Source organism: Corvus moneduloides, chromosome 7, assembly GCF_009650955.1.
Source record: "Corvus moneduloides isolate bCorMon1 chromosome 7, bCorMon1.pri, whole genome shotgun sequence".
NCBI classification, from domain to species: Eukaryota; Metazoa; Chordata; class Aves; order Passeriformes; family Corvidae; genus Corvus; species Corvus moneduloides.
In genome coordinates, this window is record NC_045482.1 from 5,290,562 (window position 1) to 5,306,405 (window position 15,844).

Genomic DNA, 15,844 nt, shown 5'->3' on the forward strand with positions numbered 1-15,844 from the left:
AAAAACTGTGAATATATTTGGAGCTGAAATAACCTCCAAGTTTAACGGTCATTTTTATGTTCCCCAAAAGATGCTTTAGCAGGTGAACATGGAGAGTAGGATTGCCAATTCTGTAAATCTTGACAAGTCACAGTTCACTTAAAGAAGAGAAGAAGGGTAAAACAAAAGTTACCTCAGGCCAACTTTTAACATCATTAGTATTAGTTTTATAGGAGGCCCATAGGGTATGAAGTGGCTAGGGGAAACACAGGAGTCAGTGAAATTCTCAGGAAAATCTCTTCCTTGGATGAGTTCTAAAGCATTCTAGTGTTCTAGAACCAGGATTTTTTTCCCCTTTCATCCCCATGACATTAGCAGTTTCTATGGGCAATTAGCAGGGACTTTGCCCGTTGGCATTTCCAGTTGGATGCCACTTCTGGTTGGATTTTTCTTGATGTTTTAACCACAGAGCCCAGTCAATGCAGATCACTAAACCAACCATTTGCAGCATCTGAATGGTGCAGAGAATTGGTTTTGATGGTTTTGGGTTTTCCATTTCCCTTCCATTAAAGAAAAAAAACAGGGAGGGAGAAATGTTTGCTACTGACAAGATGGCCTGTGGGCCAAGTCCAAATAGTTCTTGTAAGTGTCAAGCCAGCACAGGACTGGGGAGGGATGTCCAAATGCAGTCTTTTGAGTGTGACATATTCTGTGTACTCTCATCTGCTCCCACAAGGCTGGCCTGGCTTACAAGTGCTTAAAGCACATAGGGAGCAATAAAAACAACAACTTTTTGGGTATTTTTCTTTTGAAGAAGGGAGCCCTTGGAGTGCGAGTGAACCCAGCATTGAACCTGAGGTACTGAGCAACACAGGTGTGGAGGAGAACTATCATCGGAATATGTCGTGGCTGCATGTAAGTACAAGTTGCCAGCAGTGCTCTCAAGGATGGAATTTTCAATCGAAAAACCTTTGTCTGGCAATAACCAGATCACAGTTTGTACTTTTTCCATAATAGCATCAAGGATCTCAAACGTTAAGCAAGCTGCGACCTTTGGAAATTGAGTTTGCCATTTCTAAAATGAACTTAAATCGCCTTCTCTCTAGTTCATATATTTAATTTTTTTTCTCCCTAGGTGTGCAGGGACAGCCATACTACTTCAGCTGCAACATATATTAGCTCAGTACCTTATCTCCAGCATGGCCAGTAGTGTGTATTTCATGGAGAGCAACAGAATGGGCTACAGTGTGAGCTGGGCCCCCAGCTTCTGAGAAGTGGCATTTTAGAAGCTACTCATGTAGGCCAACAGAGCCTTGTATAGTTTTGACTCTGTCCAACAGAGGAGTACAGGAGTATACAGGGAGTACAACAGTGCAGATGCAGTTTGGTCATGCAGGGTCTAAGGCATCCCTTTGGACAATCTCTGTTCCTGTGATTTAGACTTGCCAGAATTCAGTCGGGCAAGTTTACACTGCTCAATCCTCTGGTGTCCAAGGAGTGCACAGCGCTATGTGTGTTCCCTCATGACATGCCAGGATAGTGCGGTATGGTCAGTGTGTCGTGCACACACCTTGGATTGACTCGCTGTGCAATGATTGGTGGTGTCCTGCGCATGTGTGCAAGGACAGACACCTTTGACCTTGTTGCCTTTGGGAAAGACAGCTGTCAATACAGACTTGATATCTCCCTTTTTTCCCCAGATATTTCACACAGACTGCTCTCAGCTGCCCAATTCCTATGGGGTGTGGGCAAGAACAGGCTTAAGCTAATACTTTGGGGTCAGAAGGAGTTCTTGATAGCTGTCTTTTTTGTATGAGGCTGGCAGGGCAAGGAACTTGAATGTCATGTCTTCCAACTGAGTACCTCAATCTCTGCAGTACCCTGCTTTCTGTCAGTACTCTAATGCTCTTGGTAATTATTACATCTCATTTGGAAATTCCAGTGTACTAAACTGAGTATGTTAGACATAAATGTATGTATTAGATGCTGCATCACTAGAGGATAAGGGAATTTCCCTAGTTAGCAGCTTAAGATAAATTATGGTGCCCTTGCTCATTGTGGGAGGATGCATGAACTCATGAATTCTGAAGGAAGCTTGAGATGTTTGTCTCAGTTTACATGTGATTAGCTTGCATGGGAGAAAGAAAAATTTGAAAAATCACCTGTTCCGGTTAATGACACACAAGTACCAATCTTACAAGACAAGGTTATTTTTTTCATTTGTTAGAAAGAAGGTGTGAGTAGATGGTCACTAAAACTACAGTCAAAGCAAAAGCCTGCTTTATTTATTTGTCACAAGCAAACAACTCAAAAGGATCACTGGTTCCAATTGCTGCTATGAAGCCACCAGTATTTCCTTTACCTGTCCTTTAGGCAGCCTGGAGTCTGGTGTGCTCACTCTGTGTCAGTGTACCATTACAGCAATTTATAAGATTGGACCAGAGGCTAGTAGTTCAACATAGTGCTGCTATACAATTTGCATATTGATACAAATATTGAGTTATTCTTTATTGACCCCAAAATGATAGGAGGCCAGAACAAGGAGACAATCACAGGAATCCCACAGACATTACACAGATTTGTTTTAGATTAAGTTCCTGACATTTTTAGAAGCTAAAATATTTTAAGGTTGAGAATGATTTGGCAGCCCAGAGAGAGCCGGCAGACTGCAGCTGCACAGACATAGACACAGTGGATGGAAAATTGGGATAACTTCTGGTAGTTCTGGGTGCTTCTGTGCTGGGTTGTGGGGTGAAGAGATAGATTCGTAAAGACCTCTTAAGACCTACAGTGTGAATGGCTTGGAGAGGCCTGTGTATTTTCCTTAGAGTGCTAATAAGAGGCTGGATTTGTGTGCAACACGAAGACCAATGTACAAAGAGCTGCTGGGCCGAGCTTTGCTCCTCTAGCAAGAAACCATCTGAGTTACACCAGAGAGGGGTCACTCAAGTGGAGACCTGCCAAGGCTATCTTTAATTAAGTAGTTTAGGGACTGATACCAGTGTTTCTGCAGCAAAGCATGGCTCAGAATAGCTAAATTCCAAAATATTTACCTGATTTTTAGATGAGTTTTAGTACTCCTTTCTGCCATATGGCATCACTAGTAAAATAGCAACTGAGCCTGCTACCATACAGTTGGGCTCGATGAGTCTACCCAATGACAGTGAAGGAAGCATATGCAGAGCAACTGACACAGCTTATTTCTATTTGAGAGCATACTGAGATATTTCCCTTTGCACCCCTTGAAGGAAACTAACCCCCAAACATGGTGGGTTTGCAGCTTTAATGACAATTGGCTAGTTGACAGTTTCCAGTCCAAGCTCTCATCTTAGAGTGGTGATACAACAGCTTTTGTGCAAACTGAGAGGATGCTGGTTTCCTCAGCCTTAACCTTGCCACCACCCAAATATACACATCTATAGCAGCTCTGTTTCTTTGCTTTGTTAGTACTGTTGTTTCTTTAACCATGCCCAGCTAGTTTGCAAACCCCTTGTAAGTATGAAGATCTGCACAGACACACATACCTTTTTAAAGCTGTGTTGAGCTTCACACCTCCCTAGCTAGGCAGAGGAAAAGTTAGCTTGACTGTCCCAGTCACTGGCTCTGTAACTCCATTTTCTATAAGTAACTATTTCCTTTTTAAATTTCCAGGTTATGATCCTGTTATGCAACCAGCAAAGTTTCATCTGTACCCACACTGACTACTGTCACCCACACTGCTACCTCCATCACAGCCGGTCCTGTGCTCGCCTTGTCCGGGCCATCAAACTGCTGTATGGAGATACAGTGGACTCCATGCGAGAAAACAGCACATTGAACAATATGACAAGAGGCAAAAAACAAAAGGAAGTGAGTACATGGAAAAAGCAGAATGTTTTAAGATTTGTCCAGACAAGTCATAACTGCCTTCAAAAATTGCATAATGTACTCATACAGTTCTTTCGTGACAAAATGAATACAGCTTTTCCTGAGCTTAGCTTTGCTGTAAAAAACCCCAGCAATTAAGTCATTCAGCATTATGTAAGGAATGTAATTTATATTGACTGGGATGAATCTTAGTTGCTGATAAGGTAATTTAAAAGCTTATAACCTGACTTCAATTTTAGTGTTCTTTTGTGGCCTCTACTCACCACCCTGTGGACTCTGTCTCTCTTTGTGTTTTTTCTTATCTGTTAGTAAGAATCACTCTTGAAATTCTTGTAAAATCTTGTGTAATTTCTTTCTTTTATGTCTGAGCTCTCACCTGTTCCAAGAGTTGTATACATTAGTCTTTAATGTTTGTCTCTTTAGTGATGGACTTTTAGTGACCATTTCTGCAGGATATTCAGACAACTTTGTGCCTTTTTATGTATAAAAGTGTACCTTTAATGGAAATACATTTCTGCTTTCAGGGAAGTGCCCACCCAGGCACCAACTGAGTCATGTCAACAGTTACACCTGAGCAGTTATCCTGAATATTTTCAGAGCCATTCAACTAATTTGCAGTAACATTGAAAACAAAAGTGTTTATGAAACTGTAATGAAGGTTTCAGTTGGGTAAAAAGGCTATCATCCCTGGCAGTGGCATACGAAGGAGAAAAATTCATTATGTTTCTTCATCAACCAGGAGATAGTTTGTTTCTTGTCAATTTAGAAAATTGAAGGATATTTTTATGGAAAAAAGCACAGAGCAGGTGAAACAGAAGCTAGTGTTTCTTCTTTCCTGAAAACTGTAAACCCCATATATTTCCTCTAGCACAGAAAAGCACGAGTTATTTAGAAAGAGAGGCAGTCATTTCCTCTGCAGAAGGTAGGCAAGAGATGAGTAGCTGGTATGTTTCATTAAAGGTAGCAAAAGAACTGTGCATTTCTGTGTGTTGTTTCATCTCCAGCTTTGAATTGCAAGACAGAGATATTCTTCAAACCATCAAAGCATTTAGGAAACAGCAGGAAAAAAGAATCTGGGAGGCGGTGAGGTTTCCTACAAACACATGCAGGATGTTTGCACAGACCTCACTTCCAGAGAGCAATTTACAATCTTTGCTTTTTTCATAATCCAAGAAAGACCTGGAAGGCTGGAGTGTGTCCAGAGAAGGGAACAGAGATGAGGAAGGGGCTGGAGCACCAGGAGTAGCTGAGGGAGTTGAGGGAGCTCAGCCTGGAGAAAAGGAGGCTCGGGAGGGAATTTCTCTGTCTCCACAACTCTCTTACAGAAGGGTGCAGCCAGGTGGATGTCTTTGCTCCCTGGAAGCAAGGGACAGGATTGAGTGGAAATGGCCTCAAGTTACACCAGGGGAGGTTTAGATTGAATATTAGGAAAAACTTCTTCTCTGAAGGGTTTGTCCAGCCCTGGCACCGGCTGCCCAGGGAGGCGGTGGAGTCACCATCCCCTGGAGGGCTTTAAAAAATGTGAGGATGTAGCACCTGGGGACATGATTTAGTGGTGGAGTTGTCAGCATTAGACTATTGGTTGGACTCAATGATCTTAGAGGTCTTTTCCAACATCAGTGATTCTATGATTCTGTGAGAAGACTCATTCTGCACACTGAACACTTCCACTGGTAATTTTTTAGAGGGAAGCTGTAGACTTTTTGCCTCTGATCTGCTTCACTAAATGCATGAATGTGCCACCGGTGAAGATCACACAGAGAACATTCCCATTCTTCATTTGGTTTCCTGGCTTCTGCTTTAAGGTTTTATTGAGAAAAGCATTGTTAAAAAGAGAAGAAAATTGGATGAGATGTGTGGTCTTCCTGAATCTAGGCCTTTTGCCAGCAAAGAACAAGGTTTTGTGCTACAGCTCTGGTACCACATGGTTTCTAGTGTATGGAAATTCCTCTTGTACGTAATCTCCTTTTCTACATTTTGAGAAATATAAATGTGAACTCCACTTTCTTTTTCTTTCCTTCCAGTGCTCAGACAAGTCATGCTTGAGAACTCCTTCTCTTAAAAAGAGAGTGATCGATATCAACTTGGAAGGAAAGAAGGACTCTGGAATGCTAAAATACGTCAGGAATCAGGTACTGATTAGGCCATACACTAGTTAGGGAGGCAGATATATAGGTGCCAGGTTAAACTGCAACAAGAAGGAAAATATATATGGATTCCCAAGCCCATGTGAAGAACTGTTCCTGAATATCAGTCAGTTCAGCCACACATCTTTTCCCCATCTGAGTTATATCAAATTTAAACCTCTTAAGGAAACATGGTCAAAGAATCCTTTAAACATTTAGCTGCATTAAATCACATTCTGCATCTCTAGCTTTCCGTAGTGACATATGCGCCAAAGCTGGGGATACAAAAAAAAAAAACGTAGATATATTTAACTGCAGCCTGTCAGTTTACACTATTAGTTTTCCTTGTTCTTACTTGTTCAGGGTTCCTGAAGAAGCAAAAGACTCTTCATAGACTTGTTCTTAGTGAGATTTTCATGGACCTGTATTGCTGTTTGTGCACCACTTTGTGAGAGTTTGACTTTCCTTCTGTCCTCTTTTTTGGTGTTTTGGTGATGTGAGGAACAAGCAAAAGACTCCAGGAACTAGCTTGCAAACACCGCCTTTTCAGTATAGGCTGAAAGACACATCCCTCTATGGAGCATTTTCTGAAATGGATGAACCTAGAGGTTATTGGTGGGTAATTTGCAGACCAAAACCAGGGTAAAATTACTGAGTGTGTTCTCCCTGTTGATAGTTTTACACAGCTCAGACCTAAGGCATGGCTTGGTTTTTTGCAGGTAATGAGCCTCTCCCCTGCCCCTTTGTCACTGCTGATCAAGGCAGCTCCTGTCCTCACAGAGGAGATGTACGGGGACATCCAGCCAGCAGCATGGGAGCTCCTGCTCAGTGTGGATGAGCACATGGCTGGAGCAGCAGGTAAGAGAACCAAACCACTTAGGATGGCTGCTGTGGCTGCACAACTCGCATTTGATCACAGGACTCTGCAATTTTGTAGTGGATGAATCTGAATGCCACCAAGGGTTTCTTGGGGGCTGTTTGGTGTTCACAGACATTTGTGTGGTTTTGTGCTCTGTGGAAAAGAGGTGATCAGAAGGGTCAGGAGAGCATTCTCTCTGAGGCCTTGGATGTGGTGGATGTTTGGTGAACATCAAAATTAGTGTCTGTGTTCAGTTTGGTTTGTAGGCAGAGGAAACCTAGTGATTCAGTCTGTCCAGAGTCTACTAGAGCATTCTGTAAGTTGCCTCATGGAAATGTTAGTACCCGTTGAGAGCTCATACAAAAACAGAGACAGGGAATGAGAATGAAACTGTCATAGCTCCTGTTATGCTGAAAGGAAAATTCTCATATTGCATGGAGACAGCAGCATTTGTCATTAAGTACTGTTATGGTATGGTACTTATCTAAATTTTCCATTTCCACTTGGTTTTAAAGTGTACCGATGATTGCTGATGACATATAGTTGAGAGCATCTTTAAGACAGATAGTTAGCACATAATATACCTATGAAAGTAGTACTTTGAAATTGTGCACATGGGATGAAATTTACTACAATAAAATATAAAATTATTTTATTGCCAAGTAGTAAGAATTCTTCTGCTAAGGGCTTGGATCTTCTCCCATGGAAATGATCTAGGTTCAGAGTTTATCCCTTGGCCAAAAGATGACTGACCTAATGATCAGCTGTGAAAAAATAAAGGCAGTCAGGATGTGTCAGAAGAGGTATTTCATTAGCGATTCATAGTATTAATGCTATTGTAAAGCATGATGTACAATTACCTAGAACACAGCACTTTCAGTGCACAATTTTGGTCACTGAAGTAAGATATTTATGTGTAACAGATGCTGTTAGGACAGAAGTAAGAATGAAGAGCCTATATGATAAGGATATTTATTTAATGAGTTCAAATGAAGAGTGAGAGGGTATATCTTTACGCTCCATAATGACAGAACACCAGGCAAAGAGAAAGCGTTATTTAATTGTTATTTAAATAAATATTTGTTAGACTAGAAGGAAGGTGAATAATAACTTTTTATGGCTTCTTTCACATGGAAAACAGATTTCTAACCACCAGAAAAGAAAACAAAAGCCTTTTGGTTTAAGAGCTTGTGAAAGGGATTACATTATGTGACTCAGGAGGTCCCGTCTAGTCTTACTGTCCTGTCCAAACATTCCTAGTCAGTGTGTGCTAATGTGAGATGAACAGAAATCATGAGCCAAGCCTTAGAAACTGTGAACATCCTTCACACACAAAGTTTACTTAAATAAAGCATAAATTAATTTTAAGCCAATCTCACACAACTTTCAAATTTTGTCTTTCTCCTCACCCAGCATTCAAGGAAATGGCTGAAAGATTTCCTCCTTTTACAGATTTCCATACCTATAGGGGCAGTGCCAGGTGTTCTTTCATGGAAGATTAAGTTACAGACATTTTTATCAAAAGCTGTTAACAATGCAAGAGTTTTGAAGTGCTCTTTGAACATCACTCCCCTTTCCACCACATTTCAACAGTACACCAGGCCTTTATTTTCCAAAACTAGCAATGAATTCTTCCCTGAAGTCCATTGTTTGAACCCCCCTTTCTCATGTTCTTCAGGTTTCACTCACTTCCATCTACTCTACCAGTGCACAGACCACTTCTTCAGCTCACTGGTCTTTCCTGTGCTCTGCCTTTAACTTTTGCCTTTCCCAGGTCAAATGTGTAGACAGGAAGAGAAAGGAGCAAAATAAAGAGAAATAATCTGTCTGGTGCAGTACTCCTTTCCCCCCTTCAAGTCCCTTTCTGAGGGAATAATTTTGGATACTTTTTTAACTCTATAATCTTAGAAGTCCTTTTCAACCTTAATGATTCTATGATTCTAGTAAAAAATTTGCATGGGTGTTGGAATTGAAAAAAGTCCGTGGACTCCAGCATGGGGAGAAATTGCAGTCCAAAACCAATGTGGTTGATAAGAGCAAGCTCTGTTTATTAGCAATCCAAAGGCACTTACATAGTATACCAGCTTGTTAACTCTTAAGTGGCTTAAAACTTACCAAGCGCGTTTCTGCTTCTACATAATTGGACTTACGTTGGCAAGCTTCTACAGTTATGTTATGATTAAAAGAATTCAGAGTTCACCCTCCCTTCTCTCCCGGTTAGCACATCTTATCAGCACAGCTGCATCGCTTCAAACTCCCTTCTTCGTTTCTCAGGCTTGGTTCTCACACAAGGATTTTTCTCATGCAGAGTTTTTCTCACACAGGCCTTTTGCTTGCAGGCTCTTGCTACAGTTCTTTTATTGATCCCATAATTCTATCAATGATCCATGTTCCTGATCCTCTAACTATCTCCCAACACATGGGTCGCAGGGTGAAGCTTTGCTGCTCTTCTTAAGGAGTGATGGCTGGCTGCTCCTCCAAAGCCGCCTCTGAAATACATCTTCCTTCTTCTCCCTTTCCTGAAGGGAAGATTAAAATCCATTTGAGGGTCTGTAGTAGTTTTTTTTAGTAGCAGGTGAATACACCCCAAGCAGAAATTGCATTCATCAAGGTCAAGCCCTGAAAACCCCTAATGTTGCTATACAGAAGCTGGATAAAAAGAATGCCTTGTTAATGTACTACAGCACCATCTACTGACCTATCCCAAAGCTCTATTTCTGTTCTTGGTTGCTTCAGCATGAACTCACGCTTTTACGTCAGGCCTAGCAAGACTTGTTATAGTTTGAGAAGATTAGAGAGCAGCAAGTTCCCTGAGCTGGTGAAGCTTCAAGGTCCTCACAGATTTGAGCAGCACCAGGAGCCCAGGCAGTCAGAGAGTAGCCTTGTTTTCCGGCAGTGTGACACACTGCCTCCCATGAGCACAGTTCTGGGGCCTGGCACCTGCTGAAGAAGCATTGAGGAAAATAGAATGGCAAATGTCTTCTTGCTACTGTGGAGGAACAGCCGCCAAATCTAGAGAAATTGTCTCCAGTGCTCTGCGGTGAGCTACTGGTGAAAAAAGCCATGGATTCTCTAAGACCCACTGAACTCCCACAACAATAAATCCCTCTGCTTTTGTCTCCTGCAGTGCCCCTCAGACACCATCTCCATTGATTGGCCTCCATCAGTCTCTATTTTAATTAATGTCTGTTTATATTCAAATATGATCCATTGAAACAACTATGGGTCAGCTTAGCTACCATTGTGCTATTTTGTATGGTCCTTTGTCTTGCTCTGTTTTCTCTTGGAAGCAGATTGGGATCATTGCATGGAGCCCACTTAACTAAGAACTAGTTTTACCCATCAAAATAGTCAGGTGGGCTTCTACTGGGGCACTGTCTCCTGTTCCAGAGTTTCTGTTAAATCAGCCTCGATTAATCAATCAGCACAGAAATCACTTGGAAGTGGAATCTTTGAAAGCCAAACTCAACAGTGCCTTTACTTCAAGAGATGTTTCTTATTTTAAACAAGTTAGGGCTGAGAAGATCAAAGGTGTACTTTATTTTAAAAAGCAGGTTTTCCAGAATAATTTACAAGCTTCACATGCAATTCTGTGTGGCTCCAAAAGGTAGAATCACATGTGCTTGGTTTCATGAAGTGTCGAATTTCCCATATGTTCACTCATTGGAGGAAATAACTTTCAGGGATGGGACTATGCAATTACACAAATTTATTGTTTTAAAATAATAAAACACATCAGTTGAGGCGTGAGATTTTACAGTACCTCCGAATAATGGCGACTAGTCACGAGATTTAGAGTTACATCGTAATTTATAACTTTCTAATCCAATAGGCACTTAAAACGACACTTTGTTTTGGATTAATGACCTATCACCTGTGGCACTTCTCACTGCAATGCAGCTATGCCTTGACCAATAACTTCTCATGTCACGTACACACAGATGTCTCTATTATACCATCTAAATTCTTAACTTAAACTATATAAAATCACACTATTGTATTTAAAACCCTCCACCAGAACACCCAGTGCACATTTTTACTTATAGCTATAGGAACACAGGCTTGTGATCCTTTTGCTTAAGATCTATAAACCTCTGTCAATTAAGCCAGACCTAGTCTCTTCTAGGGTTGTAAATCAAAGCCTCCTTTAATTGCAGGAGTTTCTACTCTTCTGTCTCACACAATGAGGCAATACAATTTTCGCTAGGCCTGGTAGAGTGATGATCCTATTTCTGGAGCCAAGACTGGGTTTCTTTTGGTGCAGGTTTGTACACCTGCGGTTTTTCTTTGCCAAATAAACACATTATTGAGAAACACAGGTGATCAGATGTTCTCTCCCTGCAGCTGCCATGTTCTTGCTGTGTGCTGTGAAAGTGCCAGAGGCCATTTCTGACATGCTGATGTCCGAATTTCATCACCCAGAAGCAGTGCAAAGACTGAATGCCATTCTTAAATTTCACACACTCTGGAGGTTCAGATATCAAGTGTGGCCAAGGATGGAGGAGGGAGCACAGCAGATCTTTAAGGTAGGTAAGAGACATGAAGCATAATGATGATATTTACAGCTTGGCTTGTGGGTCGATGTATAATGACAGACTGCCATGAAACGTCCTGAAACCCTGTTTAGAGAAAAAAATGATTGTATAAGTCTCACTAGTGGGGGAAGTGATATGAAGAAGTCTTGTATAAAATGGGGAGAATAAAATGGGGACTCAAGTCAGGAGAAATACCAGAGAAGATGTGTGTCATACGAGGTGTTACAGTCCAGGGAGATACGGAGATGAGAAAAATTTGCAGAGTTAATTTATATCTTGGGTACTTGTGCTCATGTTTAATTAACAATACTGACAACAATAGTTTGCTGTAACAAAATGTCTTTCATGGTTTTTTTTAGATTCCTCCTCCAAGTATAAACTTCACTCTGCCTTCTCCTGTGCTGGGGATGCCATCTGTGCCGATGTTTGACCCTCCCTGGGTCCCTCAGTGCAGCGGGAGTGTGCAGGATCCTATAAATGAAGATCAGTCGGTAAGCAGACATCCTGAGAGTAAGCACTGTTTTTTCTCTCTAGAGGTGTGCAGTAAATTAAGCCAAAAGATGCGGATTAACCTCTGACATTGTCTTTTCCAGCTGGGAAAAAATCTAGTATAGTTTGTGTAGGATACAGAGTTTTCTACATGGGCATCAGGCTTTTCTGTTTGTTCACTGAGGTACTGTACTGCACCTCATATCCCCGTGAGAGACACTAACTTAGTCCTTAGGAGCACACAACTTCTCTCTCTCCAAGAGCAGATTTTTTCAATAGAACTGCCTGAGAGAAGATTTTGTTTGCACTGGTTCATATGGTGTCTCCTGGGAGATGCTTGCACCAAGGCTTATTGTAGGCTTATCGCCAGGAAGTCTTCTGGTGAATCTCTGTTCAGCTGACACTAGTCTGGTTTATATTTAGAAACTGAGTTGCTGAATGTCACTGAGGTGAAGCCTCTGTCAGGAAATGTGTGTGTATCTTAACTAACATCTCTAGGCTGTGTTTCTTCTCTCTTCTTCCCAACAGAAGTCATTTTCCGCCCGAGCTGTGTCGCGTTCCCATCAGCGAGCGGAGCATATTCTGAAGAACCTGCAGCAGGAGGAAGAGAAGAAACGCCTGGGCCGGGAAGCCAGTCTTATCACTGCCATCCCCATTACTCAGGAGGCCTGCTACGAGCCATCCTGTACACCAGGCTCTGAGCAGGAAGAAGAAGGTGTGCCCTGGTACCAGGAACTGCATTCCAGGAACCTGAGAGCATTTCCCACCGACACAGAGCACTGCTTAGGGCAGTGATGTCCAGAAAATTTGATTCTTAGTGTTAGAAAGGTCCCAACTATGTCCATTTGTTGAAGAGTCCAAGTCATTGAGAAAAAGTGTATTTGAAAATTAATGCAAGAAAAAGGACAAAACCTCGGATGTAATGAGTTCTTACTGGGTGATAAGGACACTGACCCCATCTGCCTCAACTTCAGTGGAACTTGCCAGCATTTAGTATCTCAAAGTTCCCAGTTTCTTGCAGGAGTTAACACAAGAGAATGTGCAACACTAGGAATGAAATTTGTCTTTCCTAAATTTAACTCTTTATTAATTAAAGAGTGGGAAGAATTCCTCTTTGGCAGTATCTGTCTTAAGAAATGGAACTTAGGATATACTGAATTGCCCCTGGGGTTTTCTGCCTTTATGGTGAATAGTGGGGGAGCTCAGATGACCCGATCAAGCTCAGTACCAAACTTTCAGAGAGCCAAAGTTACATGACATGAATCACAGTAAGCTTAGTCTGTGGGTGTGGAGTTTACTGGCCCAGGCTAACAGAGCACAAAGACTTCACTTAAGGCCTTCCAAGGTATGTGCCTTGAGCGGAGGGTTGATCAGATCTAAGCATCCACTGGAAAATCTGTGAACAGAAATCCCATTTCTTAAGAAAAACTAAGCACCAGCAACAGTGATGGTTAACAGGGAGTGGATGAAAATAAGTATAACGCCAACTCTGTTACAATGTGATGCACCAGAGCACTGAACACTCTTATGGACCAAAGTTCTGCTGTTCCTAAAGCATGAGCAAATTACCTATCTGACTGATCTCTATAGCTTTTAAATTGTCCGTTTTGAGTGTTACCTGACTTGACTTTTCAGTGTTCTGATTTGGTTGTAATTCCTGTCTGTCAGAAAATTCCCTAAAGTCTGTTGGCTGGATCTGGATTGACATTTCATGTTCTCTTTGTCAGTAGAAGAAGTTGCCAACCTGGCCTCCCGCCGTCTCTCTGTGAGTCCATCCTGCACCTCCAGTACTTCTCATAGGAACTATTCTTTCCGCCGTGGCTCTGTGTGGTCAGTGCGCTCAGCAGTCAGTGCAGAAGGTGGGTGACTTCACTTTGGAGTATTGCCTCCTAGGATTTCATTCACTGGAAGCCTTTCCTGTTGACCTATAAAGCTCTGGCATTTCCTTTTGCCAGATACATTCCCAAGCTTGAGCCACTTTATGAGTTACTGCCCTGCATTATTTTATTCACCCCTGCTGTCACAATAATTTCTTGCAATAATTTCTCTTGCCTCTCATGTTCTATTTGGAGAGTAGTGCCACAGAGAGGACTCTAGCTGAAAAAAGCAATTTTATCAAAAGGAACTGGGTTGCCTACAAGAAAAGAAATCTAAATTGAAAAATTATGTATTCACAATGAAAATTCTTGATCAAGAAATTGGCTGGAGGCTCCATTTCTACTTGGAGATAGCAGTAAACCTGTCATGCTTGCACAGTGAACAGTGTTCTGATCTTTGTTCTTTGTGTAGAGCCGCTAACATAGATGTTTATCTAACCTGCCTGGATAGCAGTACAGTGTATTCCGTAACTCCTCTTCTCTTCTTCTTACTGCTCCAGATGAAGAACACACTACCGAGCACACTCCAAACCATCACGTGCCCCAGCCACCTCAGGCTGTGTTTCCAGCTTGCATTTGTGCAGCAGTGCTCCCCATTGTCCATCTGATGGAAGATGGAGAAGTCCGGGAGGATGGAGTAGCTGGTATTGACATTGACTAAACTTCAAGGGATTGTTGCTTAAGGATAGCAGAACCAGTTTCAAAACTATTTTAATGGAGATTTACAATAGAAATGTATCTTTGTAGGGTTTTTCCTTGTTTTTCCTCCATAATTTATGTTTGGCTTTGAGGGGTTTTGCCCTTTCAGGACCCTAAAAAAACCTCTAATTCAAAAGAAATATTGAGAAGCTGAAAAGGATCTAGTGGGGGGATACAAGGATGGTAAGAGGCCTAATACAAGTGTTCTTTGAGGAGTAATTGCAGATGCTGGGCTTGTTTGGCGTGCTCCAAGGAAACAATGAGTTAGAAGAACACAGACTTAGAGGTTACAACTTGGAAAGTTTGGGTCAGAAACTGGGAAGGAAGTTCATCACCAGGAGCATAATTTCTGCTGATTCTCCATGCATAGGGGTTATCGAACCCTGGTTAGTCATAGTTGACATACCTGGTGTAGGTGACAGTCCTGCTCCAAGTGGGGCTTGGACTGAAGATTTCTGGAGATCTATTCCCACTCATATTTTTTTCTTCCTATGACAAACAGAACGCCACCCATATACAGCTTGAAGATTTTGGTTATGGTCTGTGATATCTTTGTAAAGTAATAATATTTGTTTTTTCGAAAATGTTAATACATCATGGACTGTTCTGATTCCTTCATTTCTCATTGCTCATCATGTCAGCTATTTAACTTTCTGTTGCATTTAACTTCCTGTAACATTTAACTTCCTGTTGCATTTTTTATTCAGTTTTAGGTGGATGTAGTCAGCCCTCTAAACAATGTATGTGTCATTTTGTGATCAGGAGCTGAGTACTGAAAACAAAATAATGAATGATTCTATGTTGTTGTTAACCTTCAGAGGTTTGCAAATAATTGCACTTCCGGGAGTTGATTATCAACACAATTCCCTGCTGACTATCCAATACTGTTCACCAACACCAGATAAAATCACTTAATGAATCACCATGAAATTGAACCTATGTACACGAACAAAAAAGTACATGAATTTATATCTTTCAGTTGCTGGATTTTGTCCATCTGGAGTTATGAATCTAAAGAGCTATTTCTTTATTATTCCTTAAATACAGTGGTGAAGTGCTTCCTGTCATATCACCAGTAGTTAGGGAAGGTTCAAATATTAGACCTGTGATTATTATTACTGAGATCACGGCACTGTTTGCCAGGAATCTTGTTGCATCAAATGGGGCCCTGGTGTGTATCAGTATAAAACATAACAGAGGAAGGAAGAAGACTAGGAATGTTTTGTTTAAGTATACCAGTTCAAGGCTTTTCCAAGGGAGATGGTTCTGACCTGGTTTCCTTTCTCTCTTACAGTAAGTGCTGTTGCTCAGCAGGTCCTGTGGAACTGCTTAATTGAAGACCCCTCTACAGTTCTGCGCCACTTCCTTGAGAAGCTCACGATCAGCAATCGACAGGTACACTCTGCCTCTCCC

At 41.5% G+C, this 15,844-nt stretch overlaps 1 protein-coding gene across 18 annotated transcripts in view; it reads left to right on the top strand.

The window, feature by feature from the left end:
• Positions 1-15,844, top strand: part of LOC116446294 (protein unc-80 homolog) — a 145,263-nt gene that overhangs the window by 80,494 nt on the left and 48,925 nt on the right. For 15 of the 18 annotated variants that reach the window (XM_032113812.1, XM_032113821.1, XM_032113822.1 and 12 more), the window contains 10 exons: positions 794-894; positions 3,631-3,828; positions 5,871-5,978; positions 6,692-6,830; positions 11,176-11,357; positions 11,726-11,857; positions 12,384-12,570; positions 13,583-13,714; positions 14,233-14,376; positions 15,726-15,826. In XM_032113812.1, coding sequence (XP_031969703.1) covers positions 794-894; positions 3,631-3,828; positions 5,871-5,978; positions 6,692-6,830; positions 11,176-11,357; positions 11,726-11,857; positions 12,384-12,570; positions 13,583-13,714; positions 14,233-14,376; positions 15,726-15,826 — 1,424 coding nt within the window. The remainder of the gene's footprint in view (positions 1-793; positions 895-3,630; positions 3,829-5,870; positions 5,979-6,691; positions 6,831-11,175; positions 11,358-11,725; positions 11,858-12,383; positions 12,571-13,582; positions 13,715-14,232; positions 14,377-15,725; positions 15,827-15,844) is intronic. The other 3 variants (XM_032113805.1, XM_032113815.1, XM_032113813.1) reach the window with 2 other exon arrangements.